Raw genomic sequence first — 24,445 nt, 5'->3', positions numbered from 1 at the left:
ACTCAGGGGGGTCCCCCAGCCCAGCCTGCTCCCTCTTGCAGTCCAGAAGCCCTCGGGGGATATCCAACTCCCATGGGGAGCTGGCCTAAGCTATTAGTCAAACATCCTTAGCGCTGCCACAGAGGTGGGAGAGGCTCCCGGCACCCCTCCTGCACTCACCAGCCGTGAGCCCAGCTCCTGGCTGAGCAGCACTCCCCTGGTGGTCAGTGTGCACCATAGTGACTGGTCGTTCTGCCATCAGGCCGAAACTGGCTCTCCAACATTCCCTGTGGTGTCCTGGATTATGAGAGGGCACAAGCTAGGCTGAGGGACCCCACCGGTGCACAATCGGGGCCAGGTAGGGATGCAGGAGGTTGGCCAGCTGGGGAGGGACTGCAGAAGGGCTCCAGGGCATGTCTAGCCTGTCTTGCTCAGTCACGATCAGCTAGACACCAGCAGCAAGCTAACCTACCTGTTGGAGCGTCTGCCCCCTGGTGGTCAGTGCATGTCATAACGACTGGTCAACTGGTTGACTCTGCTCCCTGTTGGTCAGTGCACATCATAGTGAGCGGTTGAGCAGACTTAGCATATCATTAGCATATTACACTTTGGTTGGTTGAATGGACGACCAGACACTTATCATATTAGGCTTTTATTATATGGGATTATTTAGGATATTCTCAATGCTGTACTTTACATCCCCATGACTATTCTTTAACTACCAATTTGTACTTTTAATGCCTTCACCTTGTTCATCCATCCCCCCAAACCTCCTACCTTCTGGCACCTGTCAGAATCTTCTCTGTATCTGTGAGACTGTTTCTGTCCTTCTTGTTTATTTTGTTTTTCAGATTCCACATATAAGTGAAACCATATTGCATTTGTCTTCCTCTGTCTGACTTATTGCACTCAGCACAATACTCTACTTCATCCATGATGTCTAGATGACAAAATTTCATTCTTTTTTTTTTATGGCTGTCATAGTCCAATGTGTCTATGCACCACTTCTCTATCTGTTCATCTATTGACAGACACTTAGATTGCTTCCATATCTTCACTACTGTCAATAACACCAAAATGAACATGTGGATGCGTGTGTCACTTTGATTCATGTTGGGCATTTCTTTGAGTAAATACCCAGAAGTAGAAATGTTGGGTCCTTCTTTTTCTCTTATTATACACCCTTTGTTTTAAAGTCTGTTTTTTCTGGTAAAAGTATTGCGACTTGAGCTTTTATTTTTTGTTTTTGTTTTTCATTTTCATGAAATCTCTTTTTTCATCCCTTTACTTTCAGTCTGTGTCTTTTGGTCTGAAGTGAACCTCTTGTAGACATCATATGTAAGGAAGGGTCTTCTTTTGTTATCTACTCAGCTACCTTGTGTCTTTTTATTGGAGCATTTAATCCATTTTCATTTGGTATTGCCATTTTATTATTCATATTTTTTATTATTTTTTTCTTATTAAAGAAGACCCTTTGATATTTCTTGTAACACTGATTTGGTGGTGATTCATGAACTCCGTTAATTTTTTCTTGTCTGGAAAGCTCTTTTTCTGTCCTTCGATTCTAAATTATAACTTCTTTCTTTAAATAAGTGTGGGATACTCTACTTGTACAAAGTTAAACATGTTTTGCTTTGTTTTCCTGCAGAATGAAACAGAAACTTTAATGGCAATTTTAGAGCTCAAAAGGGAGTATAAAATGCCAGTTTTCCACATATAATTTGTCATTTTTTTTTCATTTCTCATAACCTTTCTGGTTAATATGTATTTATAAGTAAATAATTTGGTTACACAAATTTGTACATAATACTTTTAGACAATTCAATAAATAATAGTTGGGAAATGTGGTTCCTCACTTAAAGTAATAGGTAAACAAGTAGGTACACAATTAGAAAGGAAATAAAAGCCACAAATAACCCTATAAAACAGACATGTATGTATACAATGCTCTACCAAACAATAGCAGATACACATTTTTCTCAAGTGCACATATGACTTTCTGTAGGCTACACCTCCTGGTTACGCCATAAACAAGCCTCAATAAGTTTAAAACAACTCAAATCATGCAAACTATATTCTACTACATGAAATAAAATTAGAAATCAGTAACAGTAGAAGGAAATTTGGGAAATCACAAATATCAGGAAATTAAATAGCACAATTCTAAATAATCAAAGGAGCAAAAGGAAATCGCAAGAGAAACTAGAAAAAACTTTGAGATGAAAAAACAAAAACACAATATACCAAAGTTTATGGGATTCAGCTAAAACAGTACCTAGAAGGAAATTTATAGCTCTAAACATCTACAAAAAATAATAAATCTCAAGTAATCCAACTTTCCACCTTAGAAATAAACCAAATCCAAAGAAAGCAGGAGGAAATCTTAAACATTTGAGCAGAAGTCAATGAAATAGAGAAAAAAAAAACAACAATAGACAAACTCAACAAAACCAAAAATTGGTTCTTTGAAGAGATCAACAACATTGAAAAAACTTAAGCCAAACTGACCAAGAAAATAATACACAAATATTAAAATCAGGAATGAAAATAGGAACATTGCTAACAACTTGACAGAAATTAAAAAGTACTATAAGGGAATACTATGAATAATTGTATGCCAACAAAGTAGAAAACCTAGGGGAAGTAGATAAATTCCTAGAAAGTTGAAAACACTGAAACGGACTCAAGAGGAAATGGAAAACCTGAATAGACATATGTAACAGGTAAAAAGACTGAATTAATAATTCAAAATTTCTGACAAAATATAGCTAAGGCCCAGATGGCCACCTTAGGGAATTCTACCAAATGCTCAATGAAGATATTTTTAATGTATTTTCTTTTTAAAAAAAATAGTATGTTTTTATTTTATTTTGGAGAGGAAAGGAGAGGGAAAGAGAGAGAAAAACATGAGTGAGAGAGAAACATCAACATCTGCCTCCTGCACACCCCCTGCTGGGGATCATGCCAGGCATGTGTCCTGACTAGGAATCGAACTGGTAATCTGTTGGTGCAATGAAGATTTGAATACTAAACTTTTTCAAACTCTTAAAAAGAAGTAAGAATAGTGGATACTTTCCCACTCATTCTATGAGGCAAGTAATACCCTATTAGCAAAAACAAACAAAGGCATCATAAGAAATGAAAACTACCGACAAATATCCAAAAATGCTCAACAAAATACTAGCCAACCAAATACAGCAACATATAATAAGGGCTGTACAGCATGACCAAGTGATGTTTTTCCCAAGAATGAAAGGTTGGTTTGTCATATGAAATTTAATTGATATGAATAAAAATAAGGCAGACAACAAAGGACAAGAACCATCTGATTTCACTCATGTGGCGTCTACAACAAAAAGCAACAAATAAACAAAACAAACTCATAGACACAGACCAGATTTTGGTGGTTATAAGAGGGGAAAGAGGGTGGGGGAAGGATGAAGAGGGTAAAGGGGGTCACATATATGGTAACTGAAGGAGACTAGACTTTGGGCAATGAGCATACAGTGGAATATAGAGATGATATATTATATAGTTGTACACCTAAAATTTATGTTATTGACCTTTGTTACCCCAATAAATTTAATTTTTTTAAAAAGTTGTTATATATATCATATAAGACAAAAACCACATGATCACATCAATAGATACAGAAAAGGCATTTGACCAAATGAACCATCTTCATAATAAAAACACTCAACAAATTAGGAATGAGAAGAAACCTTCTGAACCTCAGAAAAGGCATCTATAAAAATCCCACAGCTGTCAAAGGGGGAAACCTTGCCATCTTGCAAGGGAAGGAGGATTTTATCGGAGGCCTGATTTTCCACAACAATGGCGAACACTGAACAGCTGTGAGCACCAGAACACCGGTCCACAATCAGCGTAAACTCGCGGATGCAAAGGAACTCTTCACTGCACCAAGGAAAGCTCACATTTCGCCTGGGATAAGGAGAGAGAGAACTACATAACCAGACATCCGGAGAAGAGAGACCATGGGGAGAGAAAGAAACAGCCCCCATAGGAAAGAAAAGCAGGCATCACCAGAAAAGGAAGTAAACGAATTAAAGGCAAGCAACCTATCAGAGAAAGAATTCAGAGAAATGGTCATAAGGTGGCTGAAAATAATGGAAGACAAATTTGATAATATGAGTAAGAACCAAGAGGAAATGAAGAAGAACCAAGAAGAAATGAAAAATGACATCACTGCTGTAAAGAACTCAATAGAAAGCATCAAGAGTAGACTAGAAGAAGCAGAGGACCGCATCAGTGAGCTAGAAGACAAGATGGAAAAAAATACCCAATTACAACAGCTTCTAGAAAAAAAAATTAGAAAGCATGAGGAGAGCCTAAGGGATCTTCGAGACAACACGAAACCAAACAACATCCAAATAATAAGGATACCAGAAGGAAAGGAAACTGAGCAAGGAATAGAAAACCTGTTTGAAGAAATAATAACAGAAAACTTCCCTGATATAGGGAAGAAAAAACCCACAAAAATCCAAGAAGCTCACAGAGTCGCAAGCAAAATGAACCCCAAAAGACCGACAACAAGGCACATTATAATTAAATTGGCAAACACCAACAACAAAGTAAGAATCTTAAAAGCGGCCAGAGAGAGACAGACAGTTACATACAAAGGAAACCCCATCAGACTAGCAACTGATTTCTCAACAGAAACTCATCAGGCCAGAGGGAATGGAATGAAATATACAAAGTCATGCAAAGGAAGGGTCTGAATCCAAGAATACTGTACCCAGCAAGGCTATCAATCAAAATTGAAGGTGAAATCAGGAGCTTCACAGGCAAAAAAGGACTCAGGGAGTTTATCACCACCAAACCAGCAATGCAAGAAATGCTAAAGGGTCTGCTGTAAAAAAAAAAGAAATAGGAAGCAAAGAAGGAACACATGGGTAGAGAATAAAAATGGCGACAAATAAGTACCCATCAATAATAACTTTAAATGTAAATGGATTGAATGCCCCAGTCAAGAGACACAGGGTAGTGGATTGGATAAGAAAACAAAACCCATATATCTGCTGTCTACAGGAAACCCACCTCAGAAAAAAAGACGCATACAGACTGAGAGTGAAGGGATGGAAAAAGGTTTTCCAGGCGAATGGAAATGAAAAAAAGAAGCTGGGGTAGCAATACTTATATTTGACAAATTAGATCACAAAGTGAAGGACATAACAAGAGATAACGAAGGCGACTTCATAATACTAAATGGAGCAGTCCAACAAGAAGAAATAACTCTGGTAAACATATATGCACCCAATACAGGAGCACCAAAATACATTAAAAAAAACTCCTGGAAGATATCAAAGGAGAGATTGACAGCAATACAATCATAGTAGGAGAATTTAATACCCCACTATCACCATTGGACAAATCCTCTAAGCAAAAAATCAGCAAAGAAACATCAATCCTAGATGACTCACTAGACCAGATGGAATTCATTGACATCTTCAGAACATTTCACCCCAAAGCCACAGAATATACATTCTTCTCAAGTGCACATGGGTCATTTTCAAAGATAGACCATATGTTAGGATATAGGGAAAGTCTCTCCAAATTCAAGAAGATAGAAATCATATCAATTATCTTCTCAGATCACAGTGGCATAAAACTGGAAATGAACTACAATAAAAACAATCCAAAGAAATAAAACACATGGAGACTAAACAACATGTTATTAAACAATGACTGGGTTACCAAAGACATCAAGGAAGAAATAAAAAACATCATGGCAACAAATGACAATGAAAACACAACAATCCAAAATCTATGGGACACAGCAAAAGCAGTCCTGAGAGGGAAGTGCATAGCTCTACAAGCCTACTGCAAAAAACAAGAAACAATGGTAATAAATTACCTAACCCAACAACTCAAAGAGTTAGAGAGAGAGCAACAAGAAAAGCCCAGTGTAAGCAGAAGGAAGGAAATAATAAAGATCAGAGCAGAGATAAATGACATAGAGACCAAAGAAACAATACAAAAGATCAACAAAACCAAGAGCTGGTTCTTTGAAAGGATAAACAAGATTGATAAACCTCTAGCCAGCTCACCAAGAAGCAAAGAGAGAGGACCCAAATAAACAAAATCAGAAATGAAAGAGGTCAAATAACAACAGACCCTGCCGAAATATAAAGGATTGTTACAAAATACTATGAACAACTCTATTCTAACAAACTGGACAACCTGGAGGAAATGGACATATTCCTAGAAAAATATAACCTTCAAAAAATCGATCAGGAAGAATCTAAACAGCTCAACAGGCCAGTAACTATGGAAGAAATTGAAGCAGTCATCAAAAAGCTTCCGGCAAACAAAAGCCCGGGGCCTGACGGCTTCACAGGAGAGTTTTACCAAACATTCAAGGAAGAACTAAAACCTATCCTCAGACTATTCCAAAAAATTCAAGAGGAAGGAACACTTCCAGGCTCCTTCTATGAAGCCATCATCACCCTAATACCAAAACCAGATAAAGACAACACAATGAAAGAGAATTACAGACCAATATCCCTCATAAACATAGATGCCAAAATCCTCAACAAAATTCTAGGAAATTGGCTCCAGCAGTACATCAGAAATATCATACACCATGACCAAGTATGATTTATCCCAGGAATGCAAGGATAGTACAATATCCGCAAATCAATAAACATGATACATCACATAAACAAATTGAGAGATAAAAATCACATAGTCACATCAATAGATGCAGAAAAAGCATTTGACAAAAATCCAACACCCTTCTTGATAAAAACTCTCAACAAGGTGGGAATAGAAGGATCATACCTCAACATAATAAAAGCTATATATGATAAACCCACAGCAAACATCATACTCAATGGGCAAAAACTAAAACCATTTCCCCTAAGAACAGGAACAAGACAGGGATGCCCACTCTCACCTCTCCTGTTCGACATAGTACTAGAAGTATTAGCCATTGCAATTAGACAAGAAGAAGAAATAAGAGGCATCCAAATTGGAAAAGAAGAAGTAAAGCTGTCCTTATTTGCAGATGACATGATATTGTACATAAAAAACCCAAAAGACTCCATCAAAAAACTAATAGACTTAATAAATGAATTCGGCAATGTAGCAGGATACAAAATTAACACCAAGAAATCTATGGCCTTTCTATACATCAATAGTGAACTTACAGAAAGAGAGACTAAAAAAGCAATCCCATTTACCATCACACCAAAAAATTAGATTCCTAGGAATAAACTTAACTAAGGAGGTAAAAGACCTATACGCAGAAAACTACAGGACACTGAAAAAAGAGATAGAGGAAGACGTAAACAGATGGAAGAACATACCATGTTCATGGATTGGTAGAATCAACATCATTAAAATGTCCATACTACTCAAAGCAATCTACAGATTCAATGCACTCTCCATCAACATACCAACAGCATATTTTACAGACCTAGAAAGAACTCTCTAAAAATTCATCTGGAATAAAAAAAGATCCCCAATAGCCACAGAAATCCTGAGAAAGAAGAATAAAGTAAGAGGGATCACAATACCAGATTTCAAGCTGTATTACAAAGCCACTATTCTCAAAACAGCCTGGTACTGACACAAGAACAGACATATAGATCAATGGAATAGAATAGAGAATCCAGATATCGACTCAAATCACTATGCTCAATTAATATTTGACAAAGGAGGCATGAACATACAATGGAGTCAAGACAGTCTTTTCAATAAATAGTGTTGGGAAAATTGGACAGATACATGCAAAAAAATGAAACTAGATCGCCAACTTCCACCATAAACAAAAATAAACTCAAAATGGATACAGGACTTAAACATAAGATGGAAAACCATAAAAATACTAGAGGAATCCACAGGCAACAAAATCTCAGACATATGCCAAAAGAACTTCTTCACTGACAATACGCCTAGGGCAATGGAAACTAAATAGAAAATTAACAAATGGGACTACATCAAAATAAAAAGCTTTTTTACAGCAAAAGAAACCATCAACAAAACAACAAGAAAGCCCACTGCATGGGAGAACATATTTGCAAATGCTATCACTGATAAAGGTTTAATCTCCAACATCTACAGGCAGCTTATGCAACTTAATAAAAGGAAGACAAATGATCCAATAAAAAATGGGCAATGGACCTAAATAGAATATTTTCAAAAGAAGACAGAAGGAAGGCCAAGAGACACATGAAAACATGCTCAACGTCACTAATTATCCAAGAGATGCAAATCAAAACAACAATGCGGTACCATCTCACATCTGTCAGAATGGCTAACATCTACAAATCAACAAACGACAAGTGTTGGCGAGGATGCGGAGAAAAAGGAACCCTTGTGCACTGCTGGTGGGAATGCAGACTGGTGCAGCCACTGTGGAGAACAGTATGGAGTTTCCTCAAAAAACTGAAAATGGAACTCCCATTTGACCCAGTAATCCCACTCCTGGGAATATATCCGAAGAGACTAGAAACAACAATCAGAAAGGATATATGCACCTCTATGTTCATAGCAGCACAATTTACAATAGCTAAGATTTGGAAACAGCCTAGGTGCCCGTCAGCAGATGACTGGATCAGAAAACTGTGGTATATCTACACAATGGAATACTATGCTGCCATAAAAAAAGAAGGAATTCTCATCATTTGCAGCAACCTGGATGGAATTGGAGAACATTATGCTAAGTGAAATAAGCCAGTCAATGAAAGAAAAATACCACATGATCTAACTCATTTATGGATAATAAAGAACATTATAAACTGATGAACAAAAAAATAGATGCAGAGACAGTAAAGCATCAAACAGACTGTCAAATTACAGCGGGTAGGTTAGGGAGAGGTGGTGGAGATAATAGATCAACCGAAGGACTTGTATGCATGCATATAAGCATAACCAATGGACGCAAAACTCTGGGGGGTGAGGGCATGTATGGGTGTTGGGTGGGGGGGACAATGGTAAGATATGTACACATATAATACCTTAATAATAATAATAAAAGAGTTTAAAAAAATAAAAAAAAATCCCACAGCTGACATTATCCTATCTAATAAAAGAGTAATATGCAAATTGACTTTCACTCCAACACACAAGATGGCTGCCCCCATGTGGTCAAAGATGGTTGCCCCCATGTGGACACAAGATGACCGGTAGGGGAGGGCAGTTGAGGGTGGGGGACCCAGGCCTGCAGGGGAGGGCAGTTAGGAGTGACCAGGCCAGCAGGGGAGGGCAGTTAGGGGCAATTGGGCTGGCAGGGGAGTAGTTAGGCATTGATCAGGATGGCAGGGGCGTGTTTAGCGTGTGATCAGGCTGGCAGGCAGAAGCGGTTAGGGGCAATCAGGAAGGCAGACAGATGAGCGGTTGGGAGCCAGCAGTCCTGGATTGTGAGAGGGATGTCCGACTGCTCAGTTAGGCTCAAACCCACCAGGATCAGGCCTAAACAAGCAGTCGGACATCCCTCGAGGGGTCCCAGATTGGAGAGGGTGCAGGCTGGGCTGAGGGACACACACATACCCCTCATGCATGAATTTCATGCACCGGGCCTCTAGTACTTAATAAAAGTAGAATATGTTCCCCCTACAATCAAGAACAGAGGATGTCTTCTCATGCCACTTCTTTTCAACATTTTACTTCAGGTTCTAGCCAGGGTAATTAAGCAAGAAAAAGAAATAAAAGTCATCTGGATTGGAAATACAGAAGCAAACTATCTCTATTTGCAGATGAGATGATCTTATATACAAAAAATCCTAAGAAATGCACACAAACACATGTAGATAGCACTAATAAATGAGTTCATCAATGTAGTAGGATACAAGATCAGTATACAAAAATCCCCTGCTATTTCTGTGTGCGAGCAATTTGAACAAGCCCAAAGAAAGTAATAGTATAATTCTACCTATAATTACGTTAAACAAAGAATAAAATACTTAGGAGATTTGTACACTGAAAATAAACTATTGGCCCTAGCTGGTTTGGCTCATTGGTTATAGCGTCAGCCTGCAGACTGTAGGGTGCTGGGTTCAAGTCTGGTCAAGGGCATATGCCCAAGTTGCAGGTTCAATCCATAGTATGGGTTGTGCAAGAGGCAGCCAATCAATAATTCTCTCATCATTGATTCTATCTCTCCCTTTTCCTCCCTCTCTGAAATCAATAAAAATATAATTTTTTAAAAACTTGTTGAAAGAAATTAAAGAAGACAAATGGAAAGATATCCCATATAGATTTGAAAAGTAAATATTATTAAATGGCAACTCTCCCAACTCTCCCCAAATTGATCTGCAGTTTCAACACAATTCTTAAACAATTTCCCAGTAGGCTTTTTTTTTTTTTTTTAAAGAAATTGGCAAGCTAATCTTCAAGTACATATGGAAATAAAAAGCACTCAGAGTAACCCTTGATGGGGAAAAACAAATTTGGAAGACTGAACTCCCAATTTCCAAACTTACTACAAAGCTAGCAAAGTTAAGACCATATAGTACTGGCATAATGATTGCCATGTAGACCAACAGGATAGAATTGAAAGTCCAGAAACAAATCCAAACATCTCTGACCAACTGATTTTTGACAAAGGTGCCAAAACAATTCCTTGCGACAAATTTCTTTCCAACAAATAGTACTGAGATAACTGAATATGAACACACAAATGAATGGATTTGAACCCTATATCACACTATACTGGTATAAAAAAAAAGAAACTAAAAATGGATAAAAAACATACATGCAAGAGTGTGATAAGTATAAAACTTTTAGTATAAAATACAGGTATAAGTATTCATAACCTATGACTAAGCAGTGATTTCTTATATATGAGACCTAAAGCATAGTCAACCAAAGAAAAATAAATTGAATTTCATAAAAACTAAAAACTTGTGTGTCAAACAATACTATTAAAGAGAAAAGGCAGTTAACAGAATGAGAAAACATTTATAAATCATCAGGCAAGAGATTTTTATGCTAAATATGTAAACAGTACTTACAATGCAACAACAAAAAAATAAGAAATTCAGTTTTAAAGTGGGCTAAGAAAGGATTTGAATAGACATTTTTCGAAAGAAGATACACAGATGTCCAGTAAGTACATATAATGGTTCTCATCATCATTAGTCATCAGGAAAATAACAATAGGAGCCCGCTGGCATGGCTCAGTGGTTGAGCATTGACCCCTGCACCAAAAGGTCACCTATTCAATTCCCAGTCGGCACATGCCCAGGTTGCAGGCTCAATCCCCAATAGAGGGCATGCAGGAGGCAACCAATCGATGTTCCTCTCTCCTCGATGTTTCTCTCTCCCTCTATCTTCCTCTCTCTCTAAAATCAATAAAAACAGATTTTTAAAGAAAACACAATAGATACCACTTCACACTCAGTAAAATAACTAAAATAAGATATAATAAGTATTAGTGAGGATGTGGAGAAATTAGAACACTTGTACACTTCTGATGGAAGTGTGAAGCCACTTTCGAAAATAGTTTGACAGTTCCTCAAAAAGTTGAACATGGAGTTACCATTCGCCAATTCTAATATTGTACACCAATGTTCACTGCAGTGTTACTTAAAATAATAGCCAGAAAGTAGAAACAATCCAAATGTCCATCAAATGATTAATGGATATATAAAATGCGATATATCCATGCAGTGAAATATCAGTTGCCTATAAAAATTAAAACAAAAAGCATTTTTTTAAAAGGGATGATCTACAAAGCAGTTTGAAGGAAACTTTTGGGGTCCTGGAAACATTCTGTATCTTGATTTCGGAGGCAATTGCCTGACTGCATAAGTTTGTGAAAATTCATCAACTGTACACCAAAAAAGGGTGACTTTTACTATATGTAAATTATTTCTCAATAAACGAGAAAGAGCATTACAATAAATCCAAAATTACTTGAATATCAAAAAGAGTACGGTAAAAAGAATGCTACAACATGGGTACTAAGTGAAAGAAACCAGTCACAAAGGCTAGATATATGATTTCATTTATATGAAATATCTAGATTAGGCAAGTCTGTAGAGACAGTTGTTTCCAGGAACTGAGGAAGGGACGAGGGGATGGAGAAGACTGCTAATAGGAATGGGTGGTGAAGCCTTTCTGGAATTAGCTAGCAGTCATTAAAAGTACTCCTTTAAAGTAGACCTTACTATCTTTGTGAGGTTTAACAGAAATTTACAGTGCTAGTTATGTGCTAGTCTTGTGGTAATCCCACTACAGCCTAATGAAGTAGGTATATGATTTCTTCAGAGGAGGAACAAACCTAATGCATAGAGAGTTTAACATGTTACTTCTTGTTTCAGCCTTATTTCTACACCTCTGAAATGGGAACAATCCTATATAATAAAACCCTAATATGCAAATTGACCAAACAGCAGAAAGACCAGTCGCTATGATATACACTGACCACCAGGGGGCAGATGTTCAATGCAGAGCTGCCCCCTGGTGGTCAGTGCACTCCCACAGGGACAGAGCCGCTCAGCCAGAAGCGAGGCTTACAGCTGGCGAGTGCCTATTCTCTCCCACCACCTCCACTGCATGTGGGCGGTAAGGAGCGAGGGGCTCCGGACTGCGAGAGGGTGTAGGCCGGGCTGAAGGACACCCCCTGTTTCCTCCCACCCCACCCCCAACTGCCACCAGTGCATGAATTTCGTGCACCAGGCATCTAATTATATCATAAAATTTAAGAGGACTGCTAGTAAATACATTGATATGCAATACCGTTAGAACAGTGTTGGTACAATAGTACATACTGGGAAGTTAGAGCATCTTGTTATTTCTAAGTGGATGTTATGTGATCCATAACATCTTCATGTAAAAAGCCATGCTAACTTCCAATATATTGCAGTGTTAATGGTATGTAACACTTTCCTTTGTTTTTTAACACAGGGCCCCCTGGAGCACCTGTTCGTCCGCCTGCAGGCTACCCAGGAGGCTTGCCTGTGGGATATTATAATCCACGGCAGCCCAGTGCCTTCCCGTTCTGCCAGCCAACTAGTAGTGCCTATCCTGTCCAGTACCAGCCTGGCAACTATCCAGTGCCAAATCAGTCTGCTCCAATGATATGGATGCCAGGGCCAACTCCTATGCCAGACTGCCCTCCTGGTCTGGAATACTTAACCCAGGTACTTAACCAAATCCAATTTATATTTTCTAATGAAGTATGACTGGGGATTCAGTAAGACACAAAAGGCTAAATTTGAGTGGGTAAAGTAACAGGCTAGTGATGACAGATATCTAATTTGTGAGACTAAGAGTGAGGTACTAATTTCAGAAATGTGAAGGAGGTCAGAGAGGGTAAGCGTGTTTTTGGTGGGATGAGTGTGGTTTTTCTAAAGGATATATGTTGAATTTTAAGACATTCATGATGCCCTGTCAAAGGCAGTTTAAAATATAGGAAATGAATATAAGAAAAACTAACAAAGACCCTAATTGGGATGTCATTTGCAAAGAAGTAGAGTTAACATGAAGAAAAGCAACATACTGGTAAAAAAGAACAACACAGTAGACAGTGAATGAGTTACTGAGTGCCTTAGCCCATTGCCTTTTCTCACCACCCATAGCTTCCATCATCCATGCCTCTTCCGCCAAAAAAAACATGCAATGTAAATAAAGATAGGGGACCTCCCAAAGACATGGCTTCAGGCCAGATTCCGAAGAACCACTCCTCATAGCACAGGGACTCTCTGATTTCCTTTATGTAGACATTCTGGAGCTACCCGGATGTCCAGATCAGAAACGGCAGTTTGCCAGGTTGCTGTACTAAATGTTGTGTTTCAAAACCCATGTCAGAAACTAAAAAGGGTTGCTTAGTGAAAATAAGATGAAGCTAGTTTTTGGAAGTCTCTTAGAAACAACTGAGTCATGTTTTACTTTTAGAAAAAGGAAGTATTGAAATGCATTACAAGTAAGGAAATTGCCTGTTCAATACTTGTCTTCCCATATAGTCATCCAAATACTCCTTTAAGTTGGTATGTTTTCTTTTCAATTTTATATAATGAGAAAGACCTTGATAATCCTCTGCATTGAAACCATAGCTACAATGTAATATTATTGATTCTTGCAAGTCAGTAGAGTGGGATCAGGAAAAATTGGATTTTACATGAGCCAAAATTTTTATTAAATTGTTGTTTTGGCAAAATAATGATAAAATGCAAAGCTAGTCATTCAGGTAAAGTGGTAGATTAAACTACCTCTGTATTATTTTAGAAGCTTATAAAATGTGTATAAGTTACTCAATTTTGGAAAGTCTTTTATTATAAAAGACTAGAGGCCTGGTGCACGAAATTTGTGCACGGAGGGGGGGAGGGTGTCCCTCTGCCCAGCCTGCACCCTCTCCAATCTGGGACCCCTCGAGGGATGTACGACTGCCCGTTTAGACCTAAATAGGCAGTCGGACATCCCTCTCACAATCCAGGACTGCTGGCTCCCAACTGCTTGCCTGCCTGCCTTCCTGATTGCCTCTAACTGCTTCTGCCTGCCAGCCTGATCACCCCCTAACCACTCCGCTGCCAGCCTGATTGATGTCTAACTGCTCCCCTGTCAGCCTGTTTGCCCCCAACTTCCCTCCTCTGCTGGCCTGGTCACCCCTAACTGCCCTCCCCTGCAGGGTTGATCACCTCCAACTGCCCTCCCTTGTAGGCCTGGTCCCTCTCAACTGCCCTCCCTTGCAGGCCTGGTCCCTCTCAACTGCTCTCCCCTGCTGGCCATCTGGTGGTGGCCATCTTGTGTCCACATGGGGGCAGGATCTTTGATCACATGGGGCAGCTATCATGATCTTGTGTGTTGGAGTGATGGTCAATCTGCATATTACTCTTTTATTAGATAGGATAATTAACTCAAATTGTCCTTGGAAATCATAGATCTGGAGTCATTTCTCTTTTGAAAATGTATAGCTTCAATATTGTTCACTTTAAATATATATAAAAACAAAACAAAAGTTTCAACAGATGAGTGGATTAGAAAACTGGTACATCTACACAATGGAATACTACACTGCTGTGAAAAAGAAGGAATTCTTACCATTTGCAAGAATTGGATGGAACTGGAGAGCATTATGCTAAGCAAAATAAGCCAGTCAGAGAAAGATAAATATCACATGATCTCACTCATTTGTGGAATCTAATGAACAACATAAACTGATGAACAAAAATAGAACCAGAGACATAGAAGCATCAAACAGACTGTCCAACCTCTTGAGGAAAGGTGGGGGTGAGTGAGTAAGAGATCAACCAAAAGACTGTATGCATGCATATGAGCGTAACCAATGGACACAGACACTAAGGGGGGTGAGGGCATGTGCTGGGGGGTGGGAGTGGCCGGGGAGAGGTCAATGGGGGGGAAAAGGAGACTCATATAATACTTTAAACAAGAAAGAACTTAAATTAAAATAAACTTTTTCTTCTATTACTCTGACTAACGTTACATTGACATATTTCATGAATTCTGTTTTTCCTTTCAGGAATATTTTGAGTAAAAAGAAACAAAACAGGGTCAGAGCCAGACAAACCTAGATTTTAGTTCTAGCTCTGCTCCCCCCTCACTCCACAACCTTGAATAGGTTTGTAATGTGCCTAATGTTTTGGGCACACAGGGCCCACCCAGCAGATGACAGCTGTGTGGATTTATTAGTTAAATACCTTGTATGTGAGCAGAAGACATAGAGCCATTCATCTTCTGGTTTGGTTGGTTGGTTGGTTTTGTTAGTTTGTTTTATTATTTTATTTTTGTATTTGTGTTTGTCCCATCATCTTCTTTATTATTTTATTTATCCTACCCTTTCTGCCATCTTATATGCAGATCACATGAATCTTTATCAGGACTATCAAGATTGTAGCACTTAAAGTAGCAGGATTATGTTATTTCTAGAGTATTGGCGTAGCCCATGAGTCCACCAGTTTGTTAGAGAGCTGTTTCTTAACAGCCATACTATCTTATTGGCCACACTTCTTCCACATTAATGGATGTCATGTCCTTAGAAAATTTTGTTCAACAGTGGATGCTTTTATCATACAGTGAATATTTTAACTTAATCCTAGATTTTAACTTTCTAGTGTTGTTGTTTTTTTACAGAGAGGAAAGGAGAGGGATAGAGTGTTAGAAACATCGATGAGAGAGAAACATCGAGCAGCTGCCTCCTGCACACCCCCTACTGGCGATGTGCCTGCAACCAAGGTACATGGCCTTGACCGGAATCGAACCTGGGACCCTTCAGTCTGCAGGCTGATGCTCTATCCACTGAGCCAAACCATTAGGGAAACTTTCTAGATTTTTAAAGCGGCCATCACCTGCCTTAGTGGCCACTTTTGATATTTTTTAAACATTTTTAAAGTTCCTGAAGTTCCTGCGCACCTCTAGTCTGAGTGGTATGCTAGAGAGACCACTGAGTAGGAACTGAGCTAGGGACAACCTATCAGCTCAGCTGCTTCTAATGCTGTTACTGTGGTGGGAGGTGGTTTTCTGATATTTTAGACAAGTGTACCAGTCTTTTACAGTGGAACTGGAGAAAAGTGTTTTTCCTATCTCCATAGCTCTAGTAACCACCTGGTTAGGTGTACATAAGCTGATTCCACTTGATCAAAATGTTTTTTATTCCATTCTATTTCAAAAATATATTTTGGTATCAATTGATCTATTTTAATACCCATCTTATCAGTTTAATTTCTAATGCTGATTTTATTTAATTCTGTTATTTCTAGCTCTCCTAATTGTTTTTTTTATCCCAACAGTTGGACAACATACACGTTTTTCAGCATTTTGAACCTCTGGAAAGTATGTATAATTAATTCGGTAGAGATTGGCAGTATTTGAACCAGGTTTAAATGCCCATTATCCAATGTCTATTTCCTTATTTATATTGACCACTTTTTAGTGACTCAAAGAGAAAAGGATAGCCTCTTCTCAGGAAAGTAATGGAAGTATTGGATAATTTTATAGATTTATAGATCATATGTAAGTTTTAGACTTTGCAAAGATTTACATTTTATCTGAACAACTGCCCTACCTTTACCCATCCCAGCTCCTCCATGTTAACTTCTCATGGATGAGAAAAAGAAGGAGCCAGAATCTAAATTAGGGGCATCATAGTTAGCTAATCAGTGGCAGAGCTGCAACTCTGCTAAGTTCTAGCCCAGTGTCTTATTCACTTATATGGTTGTTAATTATTTTCTGAATTCAAGTACTCTAGGAATATTGTTTCAATCTTTGCTCATGTGGAAAAGGTTTAAAAATCACTTTACACTGAACTTCTTAAAATAAATGTTTCAAATTTTTAAAATTACTTAAATACTTATAAGGTGTACAAATTATTTTAACATTCTAATCAATTATACATATTTTACCTGAAATTTTATCAAAGCTATTCTGCTTTAAGCCCCTAAAAGGACTTACATTTTATTAAAGTATAGTTGACATGTAATATTATATTAGTTTCAGTTGTACAACATAGTGATTCAACATTTATATTTCTTATAATGTGATCACCAGAATAAATCTAGTCATCTTCTGTCACCATACAAAGTTATTAGGATATTATTGACTATTTCCTATACTGTATGTTACATCTCTATAACTTCTTTTGTTTTTAATAATCGGAGGTTTATATCTCTTATTCCCCTTTTTGAGACCCACTTTAACTATTTCTAATGTAAGACAGTTTCCTCATTTTATTTTTCAGTGATAACACGTTTTGAAATGAATAATAAATATGATGTTAAAAACAACCTGGACCAGATGGTGTACATTGTAACTGAAGACACAGACGACTTTACCAGGAATGCTTACCGGACACTAAGGCCCTTTGTCCTCCGGGTCACTGACTCTATGGGCCGAGAAATCATGACAATGCAGAGACCCTGCAGATGCACCTGCTGTTGCTTCTGTTGTCCCTCCACCAGGCAAGAGGTTAGAGAATGGAAGTCTAATCCATTATTTCTTTCTGATCCAGCTGTTCACACATGGCTGTGCTCTTTCCAAAACTGCATGGGCTGGGGGGGGGTTTTGTGGGGGGGCGGCGGGTGTCACTGGCCCTGCCGGTCAGAATGCAGCAGCAGTACAGTGAGAAGGAAGGAAGCCAGATTGGCTCACCTCAGGCAAATAACAAAGGGCTTTTTCTGTGGATTTATGCTCTTTAGTGCTAGTCGGTGGGTCAAGCAAAATTATTTATTCAGTGACCACAATTCTATGAGCTGTGTCTACTGAATTAGAAGTTTACCTATCACTTAAATGTTTCCAGATAAGGTATGCTAAATGTAAACATATCTACTAGTCCTAAATAATAAAGATGTAATATGCAAAAGGTCGTTACGCCGTGAAGTGTAACAACCAACCGCGTAACGACCGGATCACGGAATGGCAGGAGGGTGGGGCAGCGAGCTACAAGTGGGTGGCGGAGAGCTACAGGAGGGAGCAGCGCAGCAAACTATAAGGTAGGGGGGGTGGGAGCTACAGGAGGGCGGGGCAGCGGGCGGAGAGCTACTGGAGGGCGGCAGCAAGCTACTGGCAAGCAACTGGAGCATGGATTCATGCACAGGGCTACTAGTATTTATATAAAAGCCTAAGCAACATTACAACCAAATGACCAGAACGACTGGTTGACCAGTTGGTATGACATGCACTGACCACCAGGGGGCAGACGCCCAATGCAGGAGCTGCCCCCTGGTGGTCAGTGCATTCTCACAGCCAACCGCCCATGGCCCCTGCCCCAGGCCGGCCAACCTCCCACAGCTCTTTCCCCAGGCCAGCTGGCCAACCTCCCGTGGCCCTCTCCATGCCCTCCAGCTGGCTGGCCAATTTCCCACAGTCCCTCCAGCTGGCCAACCTCCTATGGTCCTCCCCCTGCTGGCCAGCCCCCCACCCCCGATCAATAGACCTTGATCGCCGGCCAGGCCAAGGGACCCCACCCGTGCATGAATTCATGCACCGGGCCTCTAGTACTTTTAGAATTGGAAGCGCCTTTAGATACTTTTACTCTGCCCATCACAACCTGCACCTGCTGATGTGCCTGCTAATGGTGTTGCACATGGTGGACGGTGGTGCTGGAACTGAAAAGCAGATGTTCTGAGTTAGTTTGGTTACTGTTCTACAACCTATTTAGTTTAGGAAAGTTGTTTGCTACAGGGAAATAAAAGCAGTTTTAGAGAGAGGGCCAAGAGAACTTGAATTTCAGATATGCCACCTACTTAAGTTTGGACAATTTAACGTCTTTGAGCCTCAGTGTTTTACACTGGGCAGAACAACAGCCCCTCGATTACTGGGGTATTTAAATGATAAGTACAGCATTTACTATAGTACTTGACATACAGCCCTTTCTGTGCTTTGACTTATTCACCTTTAAAATGGAGATATTAATAGCACCTATCTCTTGTCCTGACCAGTTTGGCTCAGTGGATAGAGCGTCGGCCTGCAGACTGAAGGGTCCCAGGTTCGATTCCAGTCAAGGGCATGTACCTTGGTTGCAGGCACATTCCCAGTAGGGGGTGTGCAGGAGGCAGCTGAATCGATGTTTCTCTCTCATCAATGTTTCTAACTCTCTATCCCTCTCCCTCTCCCTTCCTCTCTGTAAAAAATCAATAAAATATATTTTTAAAAATAGCACCTATCTCACGGGATGATTGCTTTGTGGATTAAGTAGTAAGTAAACGTCATTTTCTTAGCACAGTGCCTAACAATTATTATAGTGCTCAATGGATATTATCTGTTGTTGTCAGATATCTTACTTTTTATCATTTGTCATGTTTATTTGTGTGTGTCCGTATATTTGAGTTGAATTTCCATCTCTTATCCTTGATGCGTTTGTTTAGTAAGCATTGTTGCTTTTTCTGTGTATGTATTTATGAGTTGGGCTTTGTAAATCAAAGCCTAAAGGGGCAGCCTTTCCAGAGAATAGTTACCCAGGATAGAGTAAAACAATCAGTATTACAGCCTTAGTCCAGTGGATGGAATTTTTGTCCCACAGCATTATCTAGATTTTTTTCTGATTTCTCCAGTTTGACATGTGCATGTGTGTGTGTGTTTTATCAGCTATGTAGATTCCTGTATCCACCACCACAATTCAAATACGAAAGCTTTATTACCATAAAAAACTCTTCATAACCACACCTACCTCCCTCTCTTCTCTTCATCCCCAACCCTAGCAACCACTAATCTGTTCTCCATCTCTATAACTGTCACTTCAAGAATATCATAGAAATAGATTCATACCATATGGAACCTTTTAGGACTGACTTTTTTCAACATAATTTACCTTGAGGTTCATACAAGTTGTGACATGTATCAATAGTTCATTCCTTTTTATGGTTGAATGATATGGATTCTTATGAAACTAATTTATTTGTATACAATTTTTTTTTTATCTCAAGACTAAACTTATATGAGAGCTCGCTCCCAGGAAGCTTTCAAATATATGTTTGTATATGTGTGTGATTTTATATATGTGAACAATAATATCTCAATTTGGCAATTCATGAAGGTGTGTAGTCTTGCCCTATGATGAGATGCAGGAAAGTATGTAAAACACCAGGAAAATCATCAGAACATTTTCTTTGGTCCTTTAACAGATAATTTAATTTTGTGAATCTTGATATTATTAAATAAGAAGATCTTAGTTCTTCCCAAAGGAATACTGTAAAGATAATTAGCTGGAAGAGAGTATTGGACAACATTTAAAACTCTTTTTAAAGTGTTTTTATATACCCATACCACATGCTGTTGCTTTCCCAACATACAGTGTTCAGAATGCTTCTTTTCTGGTTTGTTTTCTCCTATAGTTGTTATGTCTGACATGTAAATCTTAAGAAGTCGATTTGTTACTGTTTCTGTGTATTTTGCCATGAGATGTAAGACACCTGGATAAAACACATGGTCTTTGTCAAAGCACAGAAAGCAGCATGAGCGTTAGCGCATTTATGCAGGTCCCCTTGTCCCCAAGTCTGCGGGGTTGACTCGGAGCAGCCCAGAGAGATGCTACGTGTACAGCTGAGGACACCAAGCTTGGAGAACTGGCCATTACACAGTCAGTAACTTTGTCTCAGAGGGAGCCATGACCCCATTTCTCAAGGCTGTTCATTGAAATACAAGCCTGAGAAATAGCCAGGCAAAGTGCAAGACAGTTTCGGAGTAACAATTCCCCAGTCCGCACATGGATCAAGGGTACATCTGGGTTTTGTGTATGTGTATGTGTACATATATAACACCCTCCCCTCTGTCATGCTTCCCTTGCAGCTGGAGGTGCAGTGTCCTCCAGGCAACACCATTGGCTTTGTTAGGGACCACTGGAACCTGTGCCGGGTGGTGTACAGCATCCAAAACGAGAAGAAAGAAAAAGTGCTGAGCATCCGCGGGCCATGCTCAACCTGTGGCTGTGGCTCAGATTCTGTGTTTGAGGTAAACAAATATAAAAATAATGTTTCTCCCATTTTTTCTGCGTGTACTAACAGATTTAAGAATGATTTGGTTTAGATCATTTTTCATGTGAATCAGTAAATTAGTATGAGCTGTTAACTGGTTGACATTATGTGACTTTCAAATTATTGCTAATGGGTTGCTTAATGTTTTCTAAAATGTAAGATTTTTTAAAAATTACTTTAGTGTTTTGTAAAGATAAGAGAAACCATTAAAACATTAATCCAGTGAGTAAGTAGCCTGGCATAAATATATTTTATTCTTGGTTGTATTTAATTAACTGTTTTTTACCAAAGATTTCCAGGATCAGAAAATATCCAAGGCTATGCACGTTGCTTATTTGCAGAATAGAAGTCTGTGTCCTCAGGAAACAGGACAATGCTGATAACATAGATAAAACTCTTAGCTATAACATTTTCTCAGGAAAAAGAAAAATCCTTTTGTTTTTTCTTTTATCTCTGTGGATACAAAATGATTGCTTATAATCCTATGAATCTGACAAAGGAGATGCCTAGAAATATTTCCTGAGCTTGGAATTCTTTCCGAATGCCTTGTAATTCAGCAAGGCTCATCATCTAAAATTGCTCTTTCTAGTATTGTCCATGATACCCAATACACTTCCCTTAGTTCTCAGTTTATCCTACCATGTCATCAAGCATTGCTTATTTTTAACAGGCCATGTGGAGAAATAGAAAATACAGAAAGCCAGATTTCAGGGTAGGAAGTGTGGGATCATTCTGATCACCGAAAGCCAGTGGCTGGCTGTTTTCCCTCTGGCCAGTGCCAGCATTCCCCTTACAGAAACGGAAGCCCTTGGGACCTGGCATAATCTGAGAAGATTGGTTTGTTTGGCACACATAATTCTGAGTGATCATATGGAGTTTGTGAAGTGCACAGAACCATCCTCCCTGGACTAGAAGAAATTCCCTTCTAATCCCTAATTCCCACCCTTTGCTATATGGAGAACTTCAAAATCAGTTCAAGTCATACCTCCCTAATAACTCATTTGAGGATGAAGAAAGAGCACTGGCCTGAGAAGTGTAAGATATACAGTATTAGTTACCATAAAGTCTCATTCTTATCTTCCTAGGTCAAAGCCATCGATGGTGTCTCCAACGTCGGCAGCATTGTTAGGAAGTGGCATGGTTTAATGTCAGTCGCGGGCCAGGCTGACCACTTTGACATTCACTTCCCAGTAGACCTGGACGTGAAGATGAAAGCTATGATTTTCGGAGCTTGCTTCCTCATTGTAAGCCTTTTGCTTTTGAGTTACCTTGAGAGAATTATTCTTTCTGATAAGAAGCAGTGTAGTAGAAAGGCAATAGCTTTGAAACTAGACCAAGTTCTGTCTCTACCACTTACTAGTTACATGTTTTGTAAAGTGTTTAGCACTTGCAAGCCTCAGTCTCCTCATCTATCAAATAGAGATAAAAAGACTTATATTTTCAAGGTTATAAATGTTAACTACCATATAAATAAAGGGGCAAGGGAGTGCTTGGAAGGCATTAGGCATCCCCTGGGATCAACATGGCATGTTATTGATTATTTTTACTACTTAAAAAACCCTATCTGCCCTAGCTGGTTTGGCTCAGTGGATAGAGTGTCAGCCTGGGGACTAAAGGGTCCCAGGTTCAATTCTGGTCAAGGGCACATGCCCAGGTTGCAGGCTCGATCCCTAGTGTGGGTTGTGCAGGAGGCAGCTAATCAGTGATTCTCTCTCATCATTGGTATTTCTATCTCCCTCTCCCTCCCTCACTGAAATCAATATATATATATACTAGAGGCCCGATGCATGAAATTCGTGCAAGATAGGCCTTCCTTCCCCCAGCTGCCAGCGCTGGCTTCCCTCTGGCACCCGGGACCCAGGCTTCCCTCGCAGCCCCAACTTCTTCCGGCAGGTCGTCCGGAAGGATGCTTTTATTATTATAAATAGATATTTTTGAAAGCCTATCCTGTGACTTCTTAATGAAATAAAATAACTCTAAAGCTGATGTCCTTTTCCTCTACCTCGCTGTCTCTCTGTCAGTGTACTGCTTGGTGTTACACTATCCTTAGATTTATTAGGTGCAGTCCCCTTGCTGTGTTTCTGACTAATTAGTGGTTAATAGTCATAAGTAAAGCATAGAAATAAAATTAATAATATTTACCCAAAATATCTCACTAATATATTGCAATTGGTATATTTAGCATATTTAATGTTGATTATTAAGTTTTTCTTCCTTTAACAATAAAAATTTAATTAGTATCCCAAATGGAGAACGTATTGGCTACCAACAGTTTTAAATATGTAATTGCTGCTCTTTATAGTAAGTCTTCTTTATAAAGATTTATCAGATTTCTTAACTAGTCCGGGAGGATTTCCAGGTAAATTATAAAGGATAATATTTTATGCATTACATCAAATTATTTATGTATTTATATACATAATTCTTTCCCTCTCTCTCTCTCTCTCTTTTTCCAACTTCAGGACTTCATGTATTATGAAAGATCACCACAACAACGTTCATCAAGATAGAGGGACACAGAAAATCAGCAGTTACGATTTTTAAAAAGTTAGAAAAGTTGTATTGGGCTTACAGTCAACCCTCAATTATTTGCTTTTGCAGATTACTTTTATTTCATGTTAGCTCTGACAGGCAGCCTGAGAGTGTAAGAACACAGTCTAATGTGCATTTCAGTTGAGAATCTGTCTCGTTGTCTACTTGGTATACTAGGAGTTCATCCTGAAAAAGCTTTGACTCATTAACCAAGCAAATGTAGATATGATGAGCTGAAAATCACTTTAATATAAGATAGGGGAAAATGAATCCCAGAGTTCTCACATTAATAGGTAATGGTCATCAACATAATCTCTCACCAACAACAAATTTGACTTGAGGTGAAAAGAACGCTATTCTTCATCTTTAAAAAGAAACAAAAAGGAAGGCAGGCAGAAGTATTCTATTATGTTGTATAAGGAACATTTTACCTGTGCACATGTATCAATGCCTCATTTTGCAAAATTTATAAAAGTTTAAATGGAAAACTTGATTTTATTACCAAATAAAACTTTTTTTTATCGTAAGGTTTATGTTTTCCATGC

At 38.9% G+C, this 24,445-nt stretch overlaps 1 protein-coding gene across 2 annotated transcripts in view; it reads left to right on the top strand.

Moving 5' to 3' along the window:
- Positions 1-23,974, top strand: part of LOC103301768 (phospholipid scramblase 4-like) — a 32,944-nt gene extending 8,970 nt beyond the window's left edge. The window contains exons 3-8 of one of the 2 annotated variants that reach the window (XM_054726516.1): positions 12,853-13,088; positions 16,692-16,734; positions 17,639-17,865; positions 21,184-21,345; positions 22,454-22,612; positions 23,831-23,974. In XM_054726516.1, coding sequence (XP_054582491.1) covers positions 12,853-13,088; positions 16,692-16,734; positions 17,639-17,865; positions 21,184-21,345; positions 22,454-22,612; positions 23,831-23,878 — 875 coding nt within the window. In that variant the 3' untranslated portion in view covers positions 23,879-23,974. The remainder of the gene's footprint in view (positions 1-12,852; positions 13,089-16,691; positions 16,735-17,638; positions 17,866-21,183; positions 21,346-22,453; positions 22,613-23,830) is intronic. The other variant, XM_054726517.1, reaches the window with a different exon arrangement.
- The last annotated feature ends 471 nt before the right edge of the window (positions 23,975-24,445 follow it).

This window comes from Eptesicus fuscus, chromosome 14 (assembly GCF_027574615.1).
Source record: "Eptesicus fuscus isolate TK198812 chromosome 14, DD_ASM_mEF_20220401, whole genome shotgun sequence".
Classification (NCBI taxonomy): domain Eukaryota; kingdom Metazoa; phylum Chordata; class Mammalia; order Chiroptera; family Vespertilionidae; genus Eptesicus; species Eptesicus fuscus.
The sequence above is the reverse complement of the archived record's forward strand: the minus strand, read 5'-3'. Positions and strand labels throughout refer to the sequence as shown.